Source organism: Oncorhynchus nerka, linkage group LG24 (genome assembly GCF_034236695.1).
Source record: "Oncorhynchus nerka isolate Pitt River linkage group LG24, Oner_Uvic_2.0, whole genome shotgun sequence".
Classification (NCBI taxonomy): domain Eukaryota; kingdom Metazoa; phylum Chordata; class Actinopteri; order Salmoniformes; family Salmonidae; genus Oncorhynchus; species Oncorhynchus nerka.
Window position 1 is genome coordinate 88,904,800 of NC_088419.1, and position 23,839 is coordinate 88,928,638.

A 23,839-nucleotide genomic window follows, 5' to 3' on the forward strand; every position below is an offset into this window, starting at 1 on the left:
TGTAAAGATATTTAGGCTGCTGCCCCTCGGCTGTTAGTACACCATGTCCACCTCCTTCCTCTTGCTGTGAAAAGACAGTGAGCAGTTGGCCGAACGCTTTGACCTGAAGAAAATATTTACTGCGGCGTGCTGAGCTTTGATTGTAAAGTCACGCTGGACAACAGTATCTGCTAACTGACAAAGCAAATATGTAAACTGGCTCAAACCAAGTAGCCTAAGCCATTTAAACCACTTCGTTCTATAGATTTGCTAGTGAATTTAATGGTGTAATTTTGTATTCCTAACGTGGACATCTATGTGATGTAACTGAATTAGGGTGGGTAAATCCAGTGTTTCTTCAAACTGCAATACTCCGGCCAGACACAAGGTGTCGCCCAAGTACAGGACACTTCCTTGGGATGAGTAGACAGTATCCACTTGTCAGCTTTCCACTGTATGTACTGAAGGCAAGTCTCGGTCATTCTAGTGTTAAGCACAGTACATAGTGCAAATACTCGCTACTTGTAGCTTGAAACTGCATGTGATTTTAACACAGAAAATATATTTGTAACACACCTGGCTTTAAAAACATTTAAAATGATTGCATTGTATAATATTCCTCATATTTTATTTTTGGTGAACTGAACATTCTTCCAGCACTTCATTGCTGAAATCAATATCAAAGGCGAACACAGTGACACATTTAAGACGCACAAGGGCACAAATGTGATACTGATAGTTGACACAGATTCAGAACCATTCAGATTTAAAATACTTAGTGATGTTCCACTGAGAACATGACTGAGGATCATAAAGCTAAACCCATCTGACTAGCGAGAACTCAATTCTCAATTTAATTCACTCCTGTTCACTCATTTTTTTCAGCGGCAATACCTATATAAGCATCATTACTTGCAAAAGTTGCATATTTTATCAAAAGTATACTCACGGCCCTGTTAAGTGTTATGTTTTCAAAATGCATATTGTTGTTCGTGGGTGACCTACTGACCACAGGAGGTTGGTGGCACCTTAATTGAGGAGGATGGGCTCGTGTTAATGACTGGAGCAGAATCAGTGGAACGGTATTAAATACAACAATGAGATGGTTTCCAGGTGTATTTGATGACATTCCATTCGCTCTATTCCAGCCATTATTATAAGCCGTCCTCCCCTCAGCAGCCTCCACTGACACTGACTTTTCCGTAACCAACAGTAACAGAGGGCTTTGCACTGCTACATGGGAGAGATCGACAAACGGAAATGGGATAGTGATCGTTTTGAAGTAACTGGACTGTTGCGGTGCTAAGACCAGAGTTAAACCAAATGGTCTCAGTAACAGTCTTATTGGACAGGAGATCAACCTGACACCGCCTGTCCTGTGGAACACAGGTGAAGGGCATCTTTGGTGGCACCTTAATTGGGGAGGACGGGCTCTTGGTAATGGATGGAGCGGAATTGGTGGAATGGTATTAAACACATGGTTTCCATGGTTTCCAGGTGTCTGATGCCATTCCATTTGCTCCATTCCAGACATTCTTATGAGCCGTCCTCCCCTTGGCAGCCTCCACTGGTGCACACCTAGCTAAAGAGTAAGGGGTTAATTCAATCCGTGGCGCTGAATATCCGCGCTGTGGCTCAACTTCAATTGGAAGGTGATTTCCAATTGAACCGACATATGCAGTGTTTACCATGAATGTGGGAACATTGCCTTTACATTTCTAGAGCGCTGCAGTGCAGATCATCAGTGCTAGGGATTGATTTGGTATTAATTAATACACTGTTATTCAACACAGTCTTTGTGACACTTATCAGTGGGATGCTAGTTACACCAGAGAAAACCGGCTATGTGGCACTGAAGAATTCTCAGGTTGTAAGCAATTTTTGGGGTAGCAATATCATTTTCAGAGCTTATATCACTTCTACCTGGAAAACCCGCAAACGATCATAATTGTTTAGCATAGTTTTGGTGAGAAATATAACGCTAGAATTCAGTACAATTCTCCTTCTTAAAGGCATCCAAAACACACATCTGCCCCTGTGTGTTTCCTAGGTAACCTGCAGCTAATAAGGAAACATATTTGTTTCCCCCATAAAATACACAAGGAAACTTTGTAGGACAGTCAAACATGGGTCGTACTCCGGTCCCTCAAAGTCGTTACTGTGCATCTTTAGAAATAGCATAACATAGTTAGCCTGCCTGTTGTAATCCTTCTGACGGGGAAGTGCTTTGAAATACTGTATGAATGCTGCATAAACAAAATGTAGTAGGCTAGTTCTTAAAATGCACCGTTGATCGTCATACATAACATTTAACCCCATGTGCAGAAGTACTGTAAGGAAACAGAAGTTAGTTCTGGGGTTTCTGTCTACCCGTTGGCGTGAGTAGTATAGGGGGCTAGATTCAGATCAGTTCTGCCTGTCGGAGGTGTAACAGCGTTGGGGCTGTCGAATCAGCAAGCGGCTCCTGGCGTTCTCCCTATCGTGGACATTGCCATTGGATGTGCCGAGTTGGATTAGTAATAACCCCATGCAGCCTTGTTACAAGTTGGAACACAGGAATGTGTTGTAATCTACACCTCTAAGGCTGATAGAAATCCTCCTTATTTCTGAACCTCCTAATGCAGGGGGGGGGGTTTAAGAACGGGTGTGGTTTTGTGACTATGACGACGAGAGCAGCTGCTCACAGATTTGACAGTTCCAACGCAGAGACACCTCCGATATCGCCTAAACAAAAACAAAGGAACAAGCTATGCAGCAGTTGTCCATTTGGGCCGGTTAGCGCTGGAACTGACTGCATCTGGGCCTAACAAGCAGTCTTCTTGGCTATCAACGTTCCCTGTGTCACTTGATCCTGTTGAAGATATTATTTTTCCCTCTCTGATCCACCCATGCTCTGACATTTCCACGCGGTTGGGCAACTGACAAGCCATCACAGGGGACTGAGTCTAGACCTGGGTACTGGTACAACAAAGCAGCAACACACAAAACCAAAACCAATACCATTACCAGATTCACCATGAACATCCTCTCCAACTCAGCACCTCTTCAGAGCTTCTCAAAAATGTTCACTCCCACCTGTCTCCAGTCCCAGCCAGGGAGCAGTAAATCAGAACAGGACCAGGAACAATACAATAGACCTCCATCTTGTTGTCCTCTGATACGTCACTCTGTCCGTCCATACCTGCCAGCTCTCCTGTCCTTCCTTTCTTTTGTGGCTCAGACCTAGACCAAAAATGGGCCCGCCTGACCCTGTGTGCTGTGTTCCACCTCCTCAAATCCCACCTCAAACCAGCTCAGACCAGTTTAAAACCAGCCCAGACCAGTTCAAATCAGCTCCCTGCACCTTAGGAGACATAGCCTAGGACAACCAGCAATGTTCGGACACTGTCTGTGTCTGCTTTGACTGGAGTTAATACCACACATCCCCCTCTGGGTTACTTGGTCTTGGCTTTGCTTTCTGGCGTTGCTCCTCCGTTGGATGCGGTGGGGATCTTGGCAGTTTCGGTTCTCTTGGTGGCGATTTCGGGACAGGGTTTAGATTTGTGTGGGGAGTCAGGCTCCCAGAGGAAGAACTCGTGCAGGAGGGTGTTGACACTCTCGGGACACTCCATCATCACCATGTGACTGCCCTCGTTGATTATCTTCAGGAAGGCCAGCAACAGGATCTGAGCGGAGGCAGGGAGGTTAGATTAGGTTCAGGTTTTATGTTTTAAAGCTAGGCATAGAGTTAGGTTTAAAGTTAGGTTTAAAACTAGGCTCAGAGTTAGGTTTAAAGGTAGGCTCAGAGTTAGGTTTAAAGGTAGGGTTAGAGTTAGGTTTAAAGGTAGGGTTAGAGTTAGGTTTAAAGGTAGGGTTAGAGTTAGGTTTAAAGGTAGGGTTAGAGTTAGGTAGGGTTAGAGTTGGCTTTAAGGTTTCCCGCTCACCTCCGCCATGCGTTGATCTTCCTCTATGGGAACAAACTTGTCGTACATGCCGTGCACCAGCAGGATGGGCACTGGGATCTCTGCATGATAAACCTCGTCGCCCTCTGGCCAGTACTGACCACTCATCATGGCACGCAGCACGAAGGAGGACACGTTGAAGGCATTGTTGTCTTTCAACAGCTGTTTCTCCTTGGCACCCTGACGGGCAAACCCAGCCCTGACGCGGAGGCAGAGGAGAGGAAGAGGAGAGAGTGAGTGGAGGAGCATAAGAAATCATACTTGAACAACATACAGTAGGCTGAAAGCTTTTTGTACAGAAGTTTGACTGTATTGAAGTAAGCCTGGGAGCAGAGGAGGCTCCTCAGAGGAGGATGGGGAGGACCGTCCTACTTGGTAAACGCCATTTTAAAAAGTTATCCTTTTCAGATAAAACTTTACAAAATATATGTCACCAAATAACTGATTAAAACACACTGTTTTGCAATGATCTATAGTAGACTGAACAGTACTCGGTAGGGTAGCACCATGGTGTAGCCGGAGGACAGCTATTTTCCCTGCTACATTGACTTCAATGCAAAAACCATGGTTATCAACCCTATCCATAGACTTACACAGTAATTATGACAACTTTCATCCTCCAACCTACCAGAGCTTGTGCTCTGTATGAACTGACATGTTGTCCATCCAATCAAAGGATCAGATAATTAATTTGGTACTGAAAGCATAAGCTACAGCTAGCTAGCACTTTGAAAGACAAAAGTTGAACAGTTTTGAACAAATACATTTTGAGAGAGAGAGATGTTTTTGTATTTTTTCGTCCGAGTTTACTTTTCACTTACTTAGCTAGCTAATGCAGCTAATTTAGCCTACTCGACAACCTGACTCAAACAGAGTGGAATGCTATTTATGTTAGCTAGCTGGCTAAGGCTATCCAACACTGCAAGTAAAGGTAAGCTTTCGGTTTTATAAAAGTATTGCCACCGGGGTAACTGCTTGCTGTACACTGCACTGCGTGATTGTACACATGTATTGGATTGTGGGTTTACTAACGCATCAGTTCTAGTTTGTTAAAAGGATCCAATTCAATTTTTGCCTAAAATGACATGCCCAAATCTAACTGCCTGTAACTCAGACCCTGAGGCAAGGATATGCATATTATTGGTTCCATTAGAAAGGAAACACTTTGAAGTTTGTGGAAATGTGAAAGGAATGTAGGAGAATATAACACAATAGATCTGGTAAAATATAATATAAAATAAAAAATACAACTGTACTTTTGTATTTTTTTTGTACCATCATTTTTGAAAAGCAAGAGAAAGGCCATAATGTATTATTCCAGCCCAGCTGAAATTTAGATTTTGGCCACTAGATGGCAGCAGTCTATGTGCAAGGTTTTAAACTAATCCAATGAACCATTGCATTTCTGTTCAAAATGTTGTAACAAGACTGCCCAAATGTGCCTAATTTGTTTATGAATAACTTTTCGTGTTCAAAACTGTGCACTCTCCTCAAACAATAGCATGGTATTATTTCACTGTAATAGCTACTGTAAACTGGACAGAGCAGTTAGATTAACAAGATTTTAAGCTTTCTGCCAATATCAGATATGTCTATGTCCTGGGAAATGTGCTTGTTACTTACAACCTCATGCTAATCACATTAGCCACTGTTAGCTCAACATCATGCTAATCACATTAGCCTACGTTAGCTCAACCTCATGCTAATCGCATTAGCCAATGTTAGCTCAACCGTCCTGTGGAAGGGACACTGATCCCGAAGAAGTTTGAATTAACTATAACGTTAACATGGTGACAACAATGTAGTGGTTAGCCAGAGCTGCCAACTCTCACACATTTGAGCCTCCTCACATGCCACACCTCTTATATATACTACATGACCAAAAGTATATGGACACCTGCTTGTCAAACATATCATTACATAATCATGGACATTAATATGGAGTTGGTCCCCCCTTTTGCTGCTACAACAGCCTCCACTAGCTGTTGGAATATTGCTGATGAGACTTGCTTCTATTCAGCTATAAGAGCATTAGTGAGGTCAGGCACTGATTTTGGGCGATTAGGCCTGACTCGAAGTCGGCGTTCCAATTCATCCCAAAGGTGTTCGATGGGGTTGAGGTCAGGGCTCTGTGCAGGCCAGTCAAGTTCTTCCACGCCAATCTCAACAAACCATTTCGGTACGGACCTCGCTTTATGCACGGGGGCATTGTCATGCTGAAAGAGGAAAGGGCCTTCCCCAAACTGTTGCCACAAAGTTGGAAGCACAGAATTCTAAAAAGTCTAGAATGTCATTGTATGCTGTAGCGAACTAAGGGGGCCTAGCCCGAACCTTGAAAAACTGCCCCAGACCATTATTCCTCCTCCACTAAATTTTACAGTTTCCACTATGCATTCGGTCAGGAAACGTTCTCCTGGCATCTGCCAAACCCAGAATCATCTGTCGGACTACCAGATGGTGAAGTGTGATTTATCAATCCAGAGAACGCGATTCCACTGTTTCAGAGTCCAATGGCTGCGATCTTCACACAACTCCAGCCAACGCTAGATTGCGCACGGTGATCTTAGGCTTGAGTGCGGCTGTTCGGCGCCATGGACACAGTTATTGCGCTGACGTTGCTTCCAGAGGCAGTTTGGAACTCAGTAGTGAGCGTTGCAACCAAGGACAGAATATTTTTTACGCGGTCCCGTTCTGTGAGTTTGTGTGGCTTACCACTTCGCAGCTGAGCCGTTGTTGATCCTAGGAGGTTTCCACTACACGACAACAGCACTAACAGTAGATCGAGGCAGCTCTAGCAGGGCAGAAATGTGAGCACTTCAGTTAGGCCATTCTACTGCAAATGTTTGTTTATGGAGATTGCATGGCCATGTGCTTTATTTTATACACCTGTCAGCACCGGGTGTGGCTGAAATAGCTGAATACACTAATTTGAAAATGTGTCCAAATACTTGTGTATATATAGTTTTATCTTCCACATAGAAAAGTGCTGTTTTCATTTGTCTTATAAGTCAGCGCGTTAGCTTTTTAACTGTGCTGCCTCCAAGGTGTTCTGAAATTGGAGCGTCTGAGCCTGCAATGTAACATCGCGCGCGGAACCGGTTTCATTGTCCTGTCACAGCACTGTGAACCGCGACACATTGAAAAATATGATAGGTCTAGTTATGTAAGGAATCAAGTGGATTGGATGCACATTTTAAAGAAACGCTCCAAAATGCTGAATGGAAAGATAACGTTTTCCGCCGAGTTTATAAAACTGTAAAAAGCGCAGCACGGTAGAGCTGTTTTATGTACAATGTGATCAACAAAATGAGGTTGCCGTTACTCCCGTCCCAGAACGCAGCCCTTTGACAGCATGTACTAAAGTCGATTTAATCATCACTTGCATTGGGCTCCTCGTTTGGTGATTGGTATTTCGACTGTGACAACGAAAAGGCAGCAGACAGACCTACAGTATGTTTTATCAGGGGAGTTTGGTCGGGTTACCTGATGCGGAACTATGAAATTGATTATGCCAAACAGATTGTGAACCCAAGTGTTTAATTCTAGAGGGGGGGGTGAAAACAATTGGTTAGGGTTTAGGGTCATCTTGTCTAAAGAATATTTTATTATCTATTTACTTTATTTAGTCTGATCAGTGGAATTCCCATCCTTAATGATTGCCGACAATATAGGGTAATTAGTGTGCTTGTCAGCAATAACACTACTGTTAATCCACTTTTTCCAAAATTTGCCAGTGTCATTACATATTTGAAATCTGAAATGCCTACTTGTGTCTTTGAAAATGAATTATATGAGGCTATGTATTTTGCAGCTATTCATGATCAGTTTAGAATAAGACAAAGAAATATCATTGCTGATATTTTAGTATTGTGCACATGCTAGGCAGAGATGGTAGGGGGACTCACAGCTCATAAACACATCACATTTTGATCACAAGATGATGGCAACGATCTTCAACTAGTAGGCATAAACCATCTGAATATCGATCCATTCCATGTTTCTTGAAGGCTGGGTGATTTTGAGAAATGAATTGTTATAACTAGAACATTTTTAAACATCCAGCTCTTGGGAAACAAAGAGAGAAAAAGTATTTATATTTTCCACCCTGGTCATAGACCTAAAACATGTCAAAATACGGAAATTAGCTATAAAACTAATGTTTTCCTAGGGGAAGGACCCCAGACCTCCGTCTAGGGGTTGTGCCAGGGGTCAATGAAATTCGCATAGCAAATCTCACTCCATGATTTCTTCAAAAGTTGGTAGCCCTGGGTTAGTGGATATGGTATGACGGTTTGGCTTGGGGAGGTTTTTGCGTCGGATCACAGACAACTGTTATATTGTGCACTGAAGTCCACAAGTGAAGGGAAAAGATGAGAGGAGAGCATGTGGATGTGATGATGCTGTATGTGGTTGCTATGAACGTGAACTGTGTGTGATCAGGGGTGTATTCATTCTGCAGATTCATTATTGTTTTTATATTTATTTATTTTTTACCCCTTTTTCTCCCCAATTTCATGGTATCCGATTGGTAGTTACAGTCTTGTCCCATCACTGAACTCCCATAGGGCATTGCGCCCGGCCTGCCACAAGAGTTGCTAGTGCGCGATGGGACAAGAACATCCCTGCCGGCCAAACCCTCCCCTAACCCAGACGATGCTGGGACAATTGTGCACTGTCCCATGGGTCTCCCGGTCACAGCCGGCTGCGACAGAGCCTGGACTCGAACCAGGATCTCTAGTGGCACAGCGATGCAGTGCCTTAGACCACTGCGCCACTGGGGAGGCCATTCCGCAGATTCTGTAGCAAAAAAAATATTCAAAGGAATGAAATGGGGAAGGACCTAACTGAACCATTTTATTTGCAAATCGTTTTGCAACTGTTTGGACTAAAGATTACACCCCAGATCAGCTAGATGAAGGCAAAAGTGTGCAGGGCGGTATTGAATGTGTCACTGTCTTTCACCTTAATTGCTCCAATTTGTCTCTCGACCTGTGCACCTACATTATAAACTTTAATTTGTAGGCTAGGTTGCAGAAAACTCATGATGTGTATAGGGCAAAAAGTATCATGTAGCATTGAGCCGGCTGAATGGAATGTGAATGACTGGGAGGGAAGGCACACACACACACACACACACACACTGTTTGTTACTTGAGGAAGCTCCAGGCCAGGCAGGGGGACAGGCAGTGCAGCACACAGGTGGGCAGGTTGAAGATGGAACAGAGGCTGGGCTCCAGCGCTGTGGGACCTCCTCCGTTTATCATCACTACCTTGTGGACCTGGTCTGGGTACTCATGGGCCAGGAACGTACAGAACGACACACTACAGACAGAGAGAGAGAGAGAGAGAGAGGGGAAAGAGAAATGGTAATCAGATATCATTCTGGGAGATCAAAAGACAGAGACATTATGTGGCGTTCCTTATGTGGCGTTCATTATGTGGCGTTCATTATGTGGCGTTCATTATGTGGCGTTCATTATCTGGCGTTCATTATGTGGCGTTCATTATGTGGCGTTCATTATGTGGCGTTCATTATGTGGCGTTCATTATGTGGCGTTCGTTATGTGGGGTTCGTTATGTGGCGTTCGTTATGTGGCGTTCGTTATGTGGCGTTCGTTATGTGGCGTTCGTTATCTGGCGTTCATTATGTGGCGTTCATTATGTGGCGTCCATTATGTGGCGTTCCTTATGTGGCTTTCCTTATGTGGCTTTCCTTATGTGGCGTTCATTATGTGGCTTTCCTTATGTGGCTTTCCTTATGTGGCTTTCCTTATGTGGCGTTCATTATGTGGCGTCCATTATGTGGCGTCCATTATGTGGCGTCCATTATGTGGCGTTCATTATCTGGCGTTCATTATCTGGCGTTCATTATGTAGTGTCTGTAGCGAACACACTTCAGTCTTCTCACCCATAGGAGTGTCCAATGAGGATGTTCCTCTTCCGTGCGTATCTCTTAAAGATGGCCCTCATGTCCTCAGCCAGGGCGTAGAACGTGTATGCTGCCGCGATCTGAGGTGCCGAGCTCGCCCCGTGACCCGCCAGGTCAGGCGCGATGACCTCATAGCCCAGACGGGAGAAGAAGTCCATCTGGCTGCCCCAGATGTCGAGGGAACCGCCCACGCCGTGCACGAAGAACACTGCCACGTCTGCGTGTGTCCCCTTACACGACGTGATCTTCCTCTCGCTGTCAATCACCACTGTCCGTTTGGGCTTCCGCCGCCGCTTCCGGGGCTGCTGGGTCAGATCTGGGGCTGACCCGAGGGTCGGGGCTGGAGATGTCGCCGCTCCCCCTGTTCCAACCACTGACCCGGTCTTGTCCGCTTTGGGGTCAGCGGTGGGAGTTGGATTGGACGATGGGTCTGCGAGCTCCACCTCTACGGTACAGTTGGGTTGTGTGTCTCCGTTCTGAGCGTGTAACAGCTCCTGTCTCGCCGCGTCGCCCAGGTCCTCTATCAGTAGCTGCCCATTACGGTACACTGTGATCTTCCTCTTACGGTGGACGCTTCCCCCAGGGCCCCTGGGCTCGTCCACCACCTCCCGCTCCGGGATGATGTGTCGGACCCTCAAGACACGACCCGGTTTGACCTCCACGAACTCGTAGCCGTCGGCGGCTTCCGAGGTTTCTATGGGAACCACGACGTTGGCCGACTTCCCTGTCAGGCAGCAGAGGAGGCCGTCCATTAAGGTGGTCAACATGGCTGCCCTTGGAGGGAAACACACGCATGCACAGACACACACACACACACACACACACACACACACACACACACACCTATTGCATATGACTCATGAGGGTAACAATAATGTCTGCTGTTTTACTACAGACACACACGCTAGTAGGATAATTCCTATCCTAAAGCCTTCAGAGGCAAGGTTAGTCTACGTACCACAGAATAATGAACACACAATATCTCAGCGATGGAAGAGTGACTACATAGACACGTCGGTGACTAGTTAAAGCTTGTCAATCTTCCTTCAGGCGTGGCTTATTATAGGCTCTTATATGAAGCTTCTTCCTCTAGCAAGGCCTTATGGGTATTCATAGAAAAGGACAGCAATAGCCCATGGTTGAGTTAAAGCCGGCTACAGTGTGACAATGGGTACACTCGGTGTCTTCCAGAAGAAGTTTTTGAGGGAGTGGGACTACTCTGAATGAAGAGAAGATTACATGCATTCACACATGCACGTCACCTACACATCATTTTTTCCCACCCAACGTTGAACCTAAATCCAATGACATGGTGAAATGATTTGTTGATTTCAAGTTGAATTCACGTTAGTTGACAACTCAACCAAATGTGAATGAAAACTAGACGTCTATGCCGAGTGCTCATTGTGCAAATACAGACTGTTCAACCTCAGCCCTACTGGTCACTGTGGTTGGATTAGGAGGATTATAGTAAAACATTTCACATATCATTCCTCTCCTCTTTTTCCCTCTCTTTATTGCATACTTCCACTTCCCACACAGTGCTATGTGTTTTGTGATACCTGTAGGCCTTGATGTCAGACACATCAGGTTTGAACATCCTAAGTCCGGGACAAGGTTTGCCTTGCTAGCAAACGTGTCCCTGTCCTTGACTCCTGTGGTGTTGCCCTCCGTTTTCTCTCAGTGTTCGGAAAGGCCAGAACGTAAACACCTGTACTGTGTTAAAGACGTAATAAGTTATTATATACGAGTACATATTTAATAGCTTATTATATATCTATCACAGACCATACACCTTACTGTTAATAAGTAGTCATGTCAGGTCGAGGTAGAATATACAGTGCCTTCAGTAAGTATTCACACTCCTTGACTTATTCTACACTTTGGTGTGTTACACCCTGAATTCAAAATGGATTCAATATATTTTTTCTCAATTGTTGCACACTCATTGAAATAAAATACATAAATATCTCATTTACATAAGTATTCACACTCCTGAGTCAATACTTTGGAGAAGCAGCGATTACAGATGTGAGTCTTTCTGGGTAAGTCTCTAAGAGCTTCCACACCAGGATTGTGCAACATCTGCCAACTATTTTCAAAATTCTTCAAGCTCTGTCAAATTGGTTGTTGATCAATGCTAGACAACCATTTTCAGGTCTTGCCATAGATGTTCTAGTAGATTTAAGTCAAAACTGTAACTCGGCCACTCAGGAACATTCACTGTCATCTTGGTAAGCAACTCCAGTGTAGATTTGGCCTTGTGTTTTAGGTTATTGTCCTTCATCTCTCAGTGTGTGATGGAAAGCAGACTGAAACAGGTTTTCCTCTAGGATTCTGCCTATGCTTAGCTCCATTCCGTTTATTTTTTATCCTGAAAAACTCCCCAGTCCTTACCAATTACAAGCACACCCATAACATGATGCAGCCACCACAATGCTTGAAAATATGGAGAGTGGTACTCAGTAATGTGTTGTACTGGATTTGCCCCAAACATAACACTTTGTATTCAGGACAAAAGGTTAATTGCGTTGCCAATTTTTTTTTGCAGTATGACTTTAGTGCCTTGTTGTAAACAGGATACATGTTTTGTAATATTTGTATTCCATACAGGTGTCCTTCTTTTCAGTCTGTCAATTAGGTTAGTATTGTGGAGTAACTACAATGTTGTTGATCCATCCTCAGTTTTCTCCTACCACTGTCACGCCCTGATCTGTTTCACCTGTCTTTGTGCTCGTCTCCACTCCCCTACAGGTGTCAACCATCTTCCCCATTATCCCCTGTGTACTTATACCTGTGTTTTCTGTTTGTCTGTTGCCTGTTCATGTTGTTGGTCTAGATTACCAGCGTTTGTCCTGTCAGCTCCTGTCTTTTCCCAGCCTTTCTTTTTTTTGTGTTTTTTTTTTACCCCTGCCTGTCCTGATGCAGAACCCACCCGCCGACCACTCTGCCTGACCCTGAGCCCGACTGCCGTCCTGTACCTCTGTTGCTGTAATAAACATTGTTACTTCGACACGGTCTGCATCTGGGTCTTGCCTTATCCTGATAACCACAACCATTAAAATGTTTTAAAGTCACAATTGGCCTCATGGTGAAATCACTGCATGGTTTCCTTCCTCTCCGGCAACTGAGTTAGGAAGGATGCCTGTATCTTTGTAGTGACTGGGTGTATTGATACACCATCCAAAGTGTAAATAATAACTTCACCATACTCAAAGGGATATTCAATGTCTACTTTTTTAAAATTTGACCCATTTACCAATAGGTGCCCTTCTTTGTGAGACATTGGAAAACCTCCCTGGTCTTTGTGGTTGAATCTGTATTTGAAATTCACTGGTCGACTGAGGGACCTTACAGATAAGGGGTACAGAGAGGAGGTAGTCATTCAAAAATAATGTAAAACACTATTATTGTACACAAAGTGAATCCATGCAACTTATTATTGATTGTATGTTTGTTTATTCCATGTGTAATTCTGTGTTGTTGTATGTCTCGAACTGCATTTCTTTATCTTGGCCAAGTCGTAGTTGCAAATGAGAACTTATTCTCAACTGGCCTACCTGGTTTAATAAAGGTGAAATATATATTTTTTAAATTGTGACTTTAGGCACATTTTTACTCCTGAATGCATTTATTCTTGCCATAACAAAGTGGTTGAATACTTATTGACTCAAGACATTTCAGCTTTTACTTTGAAGTCATTTCAAAAACATCCTTCCACTTTGACATCCTGAGGTAATGTGTATAGGCCAGTGATTATTATTATTTTGTTTCAATTTAATACATTTTCAAATCAGGCTGTAACACTTTTAGGGGTGTGAATACTTTCTGAAGGCACTGTAGATTAACATAGTCCTCCTGCTTAAAATACTGTCTCTAGTGTTCATAACTGGGGATAGAGATAATAACTGCGGATAGAGATACTATGGCTTTAATATTATTCAGAATTCCAGTGGCACCTGAAACCCCCTCAGATATGTGTCTCGTCACAACAATCTGAATGACAAATCACTGAGGTGGACCTCTTACATTAATCCCACAAACTGCAACCGTAGGCTGTTTTGTGGTTTGGCACAGATTATTATTATTTTTTTAAATCACTCCTACTCCTATGCTGTGGATCTGTTCCCGATTTAATTAATTTATCTGATGTTGACATCATTCGTGTGGTCTTATCTGAATAATAGGCTTACAGCAACGAGTGTTCAGACAAATTGCCACCCACTGTCTTGACCAATAATGCTGTTATTTATGATGTACCCAGCATAACATGCATGAAACTGGCCACAAATAGCAAAAATCACACATCCTTATTGTACACATTCAAATCACCCCACTGTCTACCCACTGAGGAACAAGAGCGAACACTTTTTGGCAACTCCAGACAATTTCCTTCCGAGTCAGCAATTGGGGTCAAAATCTCAGTTTGGTCTATCAGTGATATGCTAATGTTGTCACCCCTACAAATTGGCCAGTAATATCTGCAAGGCTAGCAGTAGCGACACATAGCATTCCTGCCAATGGCGTAGTTAAGACAGTGTTACATAAGCCCAGACCAGAGGGTTGTCATCCCTGTTTAGGGATTGGTGCCCACGAAAGCCCATACATCATCAGATGGATTAGAAGTCACTATGGCCTCAGAGTGTTGACAGTCTCAGGCCTGCTAAGGGTCAACAAACATGAACAACAATCCCTCTCCTTCTAAGAGGTGTGACTTCAGGCTTTCCTTCTGTTCTGCAAGATGCATTGTATTTCTGTACAGCAACATTGGCATTCTTGATATCAAGGTGTTGATAGATCCAACTTCTGAGGATGCTGTCGCATTCAAGTCCTATTTGGAATTTAGAAATGTCGAACTTGCTAAATGGTTGTAGTTATAGACGTGCCGCGTTCAACCACGTTAGCAAGTGGCACATTTCTGAGTTTCCTAGTTCTGACTGGCGCGTTAACGTGGCAGCATGCTCAGAAGTTGGATCTATCAACATCTTGTTATCAAGGATGCCACTTTTCCTGTACAGAAATACCATGCATCTAGTAGAACAGAAGCATGCCTGTGTAGGACCATACTTCCTTTAGTAGCCGGGGAAGAACCAGCCTTTCAACGCTCTTCACCACTAAAAGGTTCATGCTACAGGGCAGTAGTCATTGTTGCAGGAAGGGTTGCTCTTTTCAGGTGCTGGGCTTATGGTGGACAATTTCCATATTATTGGGATGGAATGTTCTGACATGGAGAGAGGTTAAAGAGCTCACAGAAAACACCTGCCAGTTGCTTATGGCACACATTATTGTTTTAATTTCACCTTTATTTAACCAGGTAGGCCAGTTGAGAACACCTTTATTTAACCAGGTAGGCCAGTTGAGAACACCTTTATTTAACCAGGTAGGCCAGTTGAGAACACCTTTATTTAACCAGGTAGGCCAGTTGAGAACACCTTTATTTAACCAGGTAGGCCAGTTGAGAACACCTTTATTTAACCAGGTAGGCCAGTTGAGAACACCTTTATTTAACCAGGTAGGCCAGTTGAGAACACCTTTATTTAACCAGGTAGGCCAGTTGAGAACACCTTTATTGAACCAGGTAGGCCAGTTGAGAACACCTTTATTTAACCAGGTAGGCCAGTTGAGAACACCTTTATTTAACCAGGTAGGCCAGTTGAGAACACCTTTATTTAACCAGGTAGGCCAGTTGAGAACACCTTTATTTAACCAGGTAGGCCAGTTGAGAACACCTTTATTTAACCAGGTAGGCCAGTTGAGAACAAGTTCTCATTTACAACAGCGACCTGGCCAAGACAAAGCAAAGCAGTGCGACAAAAACAACAACACAGAGATACACATTAAGTAGGTGAACGCTGATGTTGTCTGGCCCAGGTGCTTTTCTTTGTTTTGTCCTTTTAAAACATAGCTTCACCATCTTTTGGTTGCAGCTGAACAATTGTGTAACAGTGTGAGACATGTTAGATAGGGAAAAGCTGATCTCTGACCTTTCAATTGCAAAGTCATGTTGGTCAAATCTACAATAAAAACTTAAGACTCTCTGCAGGTCAACCCAGTCTTTTCTGGGGGGAGAAGGGGAGAGTTTGGGTGTTATTAAGGGCTGCCAGTGTTTTCACACCCCTCGAAGCATCTTTACCTCCTGAAAGAGCCTTTCCTTCTTCTCCTTGTACACTCTTGTAGCCTGTTTTATCTGCATTTTTTAAAATTCGGATTGAATTAGTTTACCCTCAACCTTGTTGCCAGTGGTAAATGCTATATTCTTTTCATTTAAAGTTGTTTTCTGGTCCTTTGTGATCCAGGGTTTGTTGTTAGAAAATAAATGTACAGTTTTGGAAGGAACAATCATCTCCTCACATAAATGAATACAGTTAGTGATAGCTTCAGTGGCCTCCTCAAGGCTCGCTCCCTCTGTGAACACACACTCGCCTGCAGAGTCAAAGCAGCCCGCCGGCAGAGTCAAAGCAGCCCGCCGGCAGAGTCAAAGCAGGCCGCCGGCAGAGTCAAAGCAGCCCGCCGGCAGAGTCAAAGCAGCCCACCTGCAGAGTCAAAGCAGCCCGCCGGCAGAGTCAAAGCAGCCCGCCGGCAGAGTCAAAGCAGCCCGCCGGCAGAGTCAAAGCAGCCCGCCGGCAGAGTCAAAGCAGCCCGCCGGCAGAGTCAAAGCAGGCCGCCGGCAGAGTCAAAGCAGGCCGCCGGCAGAGTCAAAGCAGGCCGCCGGCAGAGTCAAAGCAGCCCGCCGGCAGAGTCAAAGCAGCCCGCCTGCAGAGTCAAAGCAGCCCGCCGGCAGAGTCAAAGCAGCTCGCCGGCAGAGTCAAAGCAGCCCGCCGGCAGAGTCAAAGCAGCCCGCCGGCAGAGTCAAAGCAGCCCGCCGGCAGAGTCAAAGCAGCCCTGTAAGGTCTCACTGGTATCACTACCCCATTTTCTGACCACTATCTTAACCACACCATGTAGTTTGGTGCAATAGACTGGTATTAAATAAGATGCTAAAATCTGGTGTTCAGGCTGTAAATTCATGTATATCGTAAGCAATAGGTTCTGTATTAAACCAAGGCCAAGTTGACCAACCAAGAGAGAAGTCTATTTGCTACTAAAAACACAGTCATTTCTAAATGCTGCTGAGAATTTGTTCCTTGTCCTCCAATGGACTGGTGTCAGCTGGAGGGTCCAATCAATAGAAAGCAACACTTCACTTGACCTATCGCTGGTTGACATCTTCAAAACAATCTATAGTATAGGAGCTTTGTCTTGAAAACAAACCATTAAAAAAAAGTAGGTCATAAAACCAATCAAACACAGTTGGTGTGACATTAAACACAAAAGACACCCTAAAGGTAGTCTGGAACATTATTTTAATGACTATGTCTTCTTTATCTAGTTTTATAATTATTTATTTTTTTAAATCATTAAATATTTAGCATCCAAGCTTATTTTGAAAACCTCAACCAGGAATGTACAATATTATCTCAGGAAATATCATGCAATAGGGGTGTGCACAGAACCATTTTTGTCTTTACTACTATTCCATTTTCTAGGACTCCATTCCTTAGTATGGAAAACAACCGAGCGTGCGCAGACTGCGCACTGCCGGTCTGAATGGGAAACTGAACGAGCGTCTGATGCGACAAATACACAGCGAATGCCAGCATGTTTATCCGCCTTTGTTCACCAGTTTACAAGATACATTAGATCAGCCATGGCACTTTACACATGTCATATCACATCCCATTTTGGTATTTGATTTATGCTAATTAAATTCTGAGAATGTGTTACGCAATTGGTTTAGCAGATCTGCCCATTTCCACGGTGCGTGTTCCTTTTTAATCATAATCATACAGCAAGCTTCATACCCCTACATTCTTGTTTCTCAAAAACGAAGACTCTTACCTTATTTTTTTCGACGTCCACAGGGGTACAATTATTAGATAATACGCGTCTTTCTCGTATACCGCGTCTTCGAAACAGGAGCTCTATAATCTGTTGCAGCCAATCCAATAAACGAATCTAATTTGAGTCTGCAGCACTGTTCTCAACATTCTCACTCGCTAGTTGACATTACTACTACAATTTAAAAGAAAGGCGCGTTTATCAATTCCATTGCATCTTGAACGTGCCCGTGGACGCATAGTAGACGCGCACGCCAGGTGTCTACATGTGCAGGTTTTTATCTATAAAGCGCACAGTTCACGCTTGTCCAACTGTTCCATACGCTCGTCCTGTATCCGCATTATGGAGCTGCCCCCTACCGCTTGATTGACGTGCGAGAGAACCAGCTCTCGACACAACAGTGCCGCCACCAGCCGACCAATACATAACATGTAGACCCGTTGCTACTAACGATAGAAAATCTTTAATACGTATTGGAATATGCAGCATACTTTGCGAGCAGAACTCTTCCAAAATATACCCCTGCAAGACGCATATAATTAAGTGTAGGTCATATTCTCCCTACAGTGCTGCACTGTGAATGAACCAGCCCAGCTGTCTCCATGGAGATGGCACCCTATACACGATACATTGGGAACAGTGTGTGCCACTTAGTTCACCTCCTAGCTGACACACAACTGATAAAGGGGTAAACAGTCCCTGATAAACAGTCCCTGAAAAGTACAATTTCAGTAAAAACTGCTTAGCTGTTTCCATTTACACCAGAACACATTTGAAATTGTAACTGATAAAGCCAATAAATCCCATTGGTTTCCAAACAAGTGTATAGGGAAAATGCTACATGTTTCCATAATCATAATACCACCCATCTTCCTCTCTCCTCGTCCTCCTCTAGCTGACAACTGTGGCTGATGCAGTTGCTATTGGGTTTGTTGCTAAGGAACAGTTACCAGGGGATCCAGATGCCAGAGAGGCAAGACCAGGCAGACCTTCCATAAACCAGCAGTCACTCAGAGACAGAAGCATGATGCCCTGGTAACGGCCTATTCACAGCCATGTTTCACACATAGGCCTACCACAGAAATGATCACAGACTGAGCAGCTACACAAGTCTCAAATAAAGTATATACATTTGCTGCAATTGCATGTTATAGGCCCTACATCAATTTATTTAAACAGTTTTATGGGATAGCTGTATACCATGTTTATTACCCTACATGTGTAATTAAAAGTAGAATATCTCATGGCCTTCACACAATAGCAGTGAAGCAGAGTGCCAATAGAGTGCGGTTACTTACAAAGCAAACCCATGTCTCATTAAGGTCCAGTATCCTTGCACTAGTGAGAAAGAACTGGACGGGTTAAAGCACGTTCCATATATATGTTAGATCAATGAGAGAAAGGAATCGACTGGATGCATCACTTTCATTCTTCCCTGCCATTATCTGTCAACCTATCCCAAGTTTTTGGGTGAAAAAAAAAATGATAGACAGCTTTCTGTCCAATTACGATACGATATATCGTGGTCTTAGATCACGTGGGATAGGTTAATAGCCAATGGTTATGCTTAGGGTTGGTGCTGTAAATGCAGCATTTAGCTACCATCATGCTAAAGAGTTAGCCACGAAGCAAAGCAGTTTACATGTATTTATGGCCATGAGCCTCACTTTACTTTATGCGGTGTGTTTAATGATTACAGGTGGTATAATTGGACACAATAATGTTTACAACAGCGTGATTCCAGTAACAAGTGAATGTGGAGGATTTCATAAACGTTGGCTAGCCAAAGCTAACTGTTTTGGCGAGCTACCTGCCATATTATCTATCCATCTGCAAGATATCAGTCGAAGTCTCGTCGTGGGACACTAAAAAGGGAAAACCATGGATAAGGTAGCTAATTTAACGACAAAACATTTTGTGAAGAGAAGGCAGCTAGCTTGACAACTTAGTTATGGCAGCTTGGCTAGTTAGCGTAATGCTAGCAAATGTCATGATCTTATCATGTGGCTTTTTATCTGAGTTGTTTTAATCGTATGATCTCAACTAATTATCTAGCTTGCTATCTGTCTTCTTGGTAACATTCATGTTTCCATTGAATACTTGGCTAACTTGTATCTTAGCTAGCCGAAAAGAATAGCCAGAAAGAATCCACCAAACAGACAGACAGGGAACGCCCAGTGTCAGCCACCCATGGCATCAGCCCCCCGTTTCGAGCAGGGCAGGGGTGTACCCCACCCATGTCATGGTGACTTGGGAGGACACGTAATTCCCAAACGATAGTATTCTTTGCTTCTCACTTTGTCTAGCGATGTCAAATGGGGTTTAGAGCATCCTTCATATTTAGCTAGAGGTCAACCTAGACATCCTGCAGGGCAGGAGGCTTGGTCACCCTTGAGTTACAGGATGGAAGATGCTCTGCAAAATTGTCTGTTTGGGTTCAGCCTACAGCTTTACCCATACAACACAAACCAAAATACTTTTCTTTTCCTAAAGGCGGATTTCTTAAAGGGTCTCCCCGTTTACAACAAGAGCAACTTCAGTCGGTTCCATGCAGACTCTGTGTGTAAAGCATCGGTGAGCGTAGACCATGAGAACATTTTACATGTGAAAGAGATGAACATAAGTCTGGCTCCATCTGAATCTCTATGAATTGCTTTTTACAGAACCGAAGACCGTCCGTGTACCTCCCGACACGTGAGTACCCCTCAGAACAGAGTAAGTACCTCCATTCTTAGTCGAGAGGACAGACTTCATGGACATTTTATTTATTTAGCTTTTCTTGGGGAAAATATACTGCCAGAAATAGAACTATGGTTTTGAGATGGGGATGAAATCTTGAGGTTTGAAATTCTCTTTTACTTACCAGTTATTGTCACAGAGAAAACCAATATCCTCCTGCGCTACCTTCATCATCACTGGGACAAAAAGGTGAGGTTGATAGGAGGGTTCGGGTTTCTGAATAGATAGATGCTATCCAGGTGTGAATGTAAGGTGTCGTGCAGCAACAACAGTTGTAACCTATCACAGACCAGGGCACAGGGAAGCATGGTCAGCCATGCTCACTCTTAAACGGGAACATCAACTTTGTGGAGCGAAGCATGTGTCCATGCTTTCAGTTTAGTGAGTGACTGTACTATATTTTCCCTCTCTGTTGAACAGAACGCAGCAAAGAAGAGGGAACAGGAGCAAGGAGAGGGAGGGAGTCCAGCACCTCCACGCAAAATCGCCAGGACAGATAGCCAAGAGATGAATGAGGACTCTTAGGAGTGTGTGTGTGTACGGATGCGTGCATCTGTGGAGGAAGCACACGGACAGGCTCACCATGACAGACATGAAGACAAAACAATCTGAGAAAGAGTCCGCCCTGGTTTGGGAAAGACACATTTTATTTAATTTTTTGTTGTTGTTACCTCCAGTGTCCAGTGTTGTTTTCAGCTTCACTGCCCAGCCTTGGCCTCATGGGGGCACTGCCCAGCCTTGGCCTCATGGGGGCACTGCCCAGCCTTGGCCTCATGGGGGCACTGCAACACCTTTCCACAGTTCGCTTCTGCAGACCCGAGTGATTGTGATTGTCAACTGCTGCCTGCCACAACCCGGCCACCACAACAGGGGAAGAAACTACCCCCACCTCCCGGACTTGTGTTAATGTTCAATATGCATTATCTTCCATGATTCTGTTCTGAATATGTGTGTGTTTTGAAGTTTGTGCTGGCTTGTTTTACTGTACCATTTTAGGAATGGATTCTTTCATGTATTGCCCCCTACTGGTCAATCGGGATAACATGACAAGTGACTCAACAGCTTACTAGCTTAGTTTGAATGTTTGCTGCTTTCTGCCAATGTACGCTGTTAAAAAAGGTATTATAGAATGACAAGACAAATTGTTTTAGTCACCAGGTGTTGACTACTCACTTTACCAGAATTGTTTGGAATTTGTTTACACTGCAATCCATGTACCCATTATGTATTTTTGTGAAGATCTCATCTTACCAGCACAACCAAGTGATAGCAGAGGTAGAGCAAAGAATGTCTATGTCAATATGAGGGGTAGCGAGAGAATGTTGTATTCAGTATGAAGACCTGTGTAAATACTATAGCCAGTGGCAGCTGTTAGATATTAAGATCTAGGCTTTATATTTCTCTAAGGAAAAATGACATTGCATCTGACTTTTGTCAAATAAATCTATATGTAGCTACATAGCTATAATAAGTATTTCATGTGTAAATGTTGAGAAGCACTGATACCTAATGGTTGCCTTGCATGTCTGTTTTTGACAACTTCCTGGGGGGGGGGGGTTGTGTGAAGATGAGGATACAGGGATATGTACCACAGGAGGTTGGTGGCACCTTAATTGGGGAGGATGGGCTCTTGGTAATGGCTGGAGCGGAATCAGTGGAACGGTATTAAGTACATAAAACACGTGGTTTCCATGTGTTTGATGCCGTTCCATTTGCTCCGTTCCCGGGCATTATTACAAGCCGTCCTCCCCTCGGCAGTCTCCTGTGGTATGTAAGTAACAGACCACTGCCATGGATGAACAGAAAGGTGCAGTCGCCATCCTGCCTTGTTCCAGAGGTTCAGCTTGTACCGGTGTTGTACTACTGTACAATACTACACCGAATTCTGGAGGTTATTCAGAATGCTGCAGATAGAAATGTAATGAAAAGAGCTGACATGAGTAGTAATCTGCTCTATATTATACATTTCCTTGGACTTTTATGTTGGACCCTTCTGAACAGGCCCCAGACCTTTGTTAATGTTTACGCTGCCCAACAAAGTCACGGCAAGTCTATTTTCCCCTCAGCTCCAGATGCTGCAATCGATGTGAGTTTCCTACTGTACCTGCCATTGAAGCGTAAAGCCATGCTCTACTCTTCTGCTAGACTCGACTGTTCTGAATATCCACTCTATGCTTCTGCTAGACGAGACTGTTCTGAATATCCACTCTATGCTTCTGCTAGACTAGACTGTTCTGAATATCCACTCTATGCTTCTGCTAGACTAGACTTCTGACTATCTACTCTATGCTTCTGCTAGACTAGACTGTTCTGAATATCCATTCTATGCTTCTGCTAGACTAGACTGTTCTGAATATCCACTCTATGCTTCTGCTAGACTAGACTGTTCTGAATATCCACTCTATGCTTCTGCTAGACTAGACTGTTCTGACTATCCACTCTATGCTTCTGCTAGACTAGACTGTTCTGAATATCCATTCTATGCTTCTGCTAGACTGTTCTGAATATCCATTCTATGCTTCTGCTAGACTAGACTGTTCTGAATATCCACTCTATGCTTCACCCTGTTTTATTGTATATTCGGTAAAACTTTATTTTCAGCTTCGCTCCAATAAAAGCAGTGAACAAAAAGTAATGTTCGTTGTCATGTTATTGTTTCAATGTAAATTGTACATTTGTTTCACACTTTTATATTTTGTGTGTAAACAATAATAACACATTTCAATTTAAAATTGTTTTATTATCTATATTTCAGATCTTACAAAAATATGACAAAATAAATTAAAATAAATAAATAATCCCATTTCCCAGTATCATATTTTTCTTGAAAATATTTTTTTTGTTTTTGTACAGTGGTACATTGGAAGAGCACATGATGTCTGGTCAGTTAGTGAGGCTGTTATGAAGATGTTTTATTTAGTTAGAACGGTATAAAGGGAAGGGTTCTACATACTGGTAGTAGGTGTACAGTACATCTCACCTCATCCACTTTTTACTGTCCAGTTCAACGATGAGGCTACAGTTACCCCTCCCCGTCAGGCTATCCCATCAAACCAATACTGTAAAGTAACACTGCTTTAGAGACTGGATTTAGACAACTGTCCCAAACAATGTCACATTAACAAAATTCCCTCTGCTCTCATCTCACAGCCATTCTAAGCATTCGTAACTAAGCAGTGCAGTGATAGAACATCAAAAGGTAAAGGTCGTTCAGAGCACTTCCTACCCGTTTGAAATGACATGAGCCGTTTCTCTACTTCAGTAAAGTAGCTCTGTCTGATAAAACTTAACCACAAGGGTTAACGTGTCCAGTGAGACCAAAGGTCACGAACCATGATGGCCGCTGACCCAACAAAGGCTGCATCTCAATAGT

At 43.6% G+C, this 23,839-nt stretch overlaps 2 protein-coding genes across 3 annotated transcripts; one reads left to right on the forward strand and one right to left on the reverse strand.

Moving 5' to 3' along the window:
* Positions 1-566: 566 nt before the first annotated feature.
* abhd8b (abhydrolase domain containing 8b) lies at positions 567-18,058 on the reverse strand. Of its 2 annotated transcripts, XM_029644679.2 has the most exons (5): positions 17,728-18,058; positions 9,829-10,623; positions 9,072-9,242; positions 3,903-4,119; positions 567-3,644 (listed from the first exon to the last, which is right to left on the reverse strand). In XM_029644679.2, exons 2-5 carry the CDS (start codon positions 10,614-10,616, stop codon positions 3,414-3,416), a joined length of 1,407 nt encoding a protein of 468 aa, XP_029500539.1. In that variant the 5' UTR covers positions 10,617-10,623; positions 17,728-18,058; the 3' UTR covers positions 567-3,413. The 2 variants fall into 2 exon arrangements, with proteins under 2 accessions (XP_029500539.1, XP_029500540.1); XM_029644680.2 differs by lacking the exon at positions 17,728-18,058 and having other exon boundaries at positions 9,829-12,758.
* A 1,235-nt stretch (positions 18,059-19,293) lies between these two features.
* Positions 19,294-23,101, forward strand: dda1 (DET1 and DDB1 associated 1). The gene is made up of 5 exons (XM_029644678.2): positions 19,294-19,617; positions 20,221-20,301; positions 20,391-20,442; positions 20,594-20,655; positions 20,887-23,101. Exons 1-5 carry the CDS (start codon positions 19,609-19,611, stop codon positions 20,989-20,991), a joined length of 309 nt encoding a protein of 102 aa, XP_029500538.1. The 5' UTR covers positions 19,294-19,608; the 3' UTR covers positions 20,992-23,101.
* Positions 23,102-23,839: the final 738 nt, after the last annotated feature.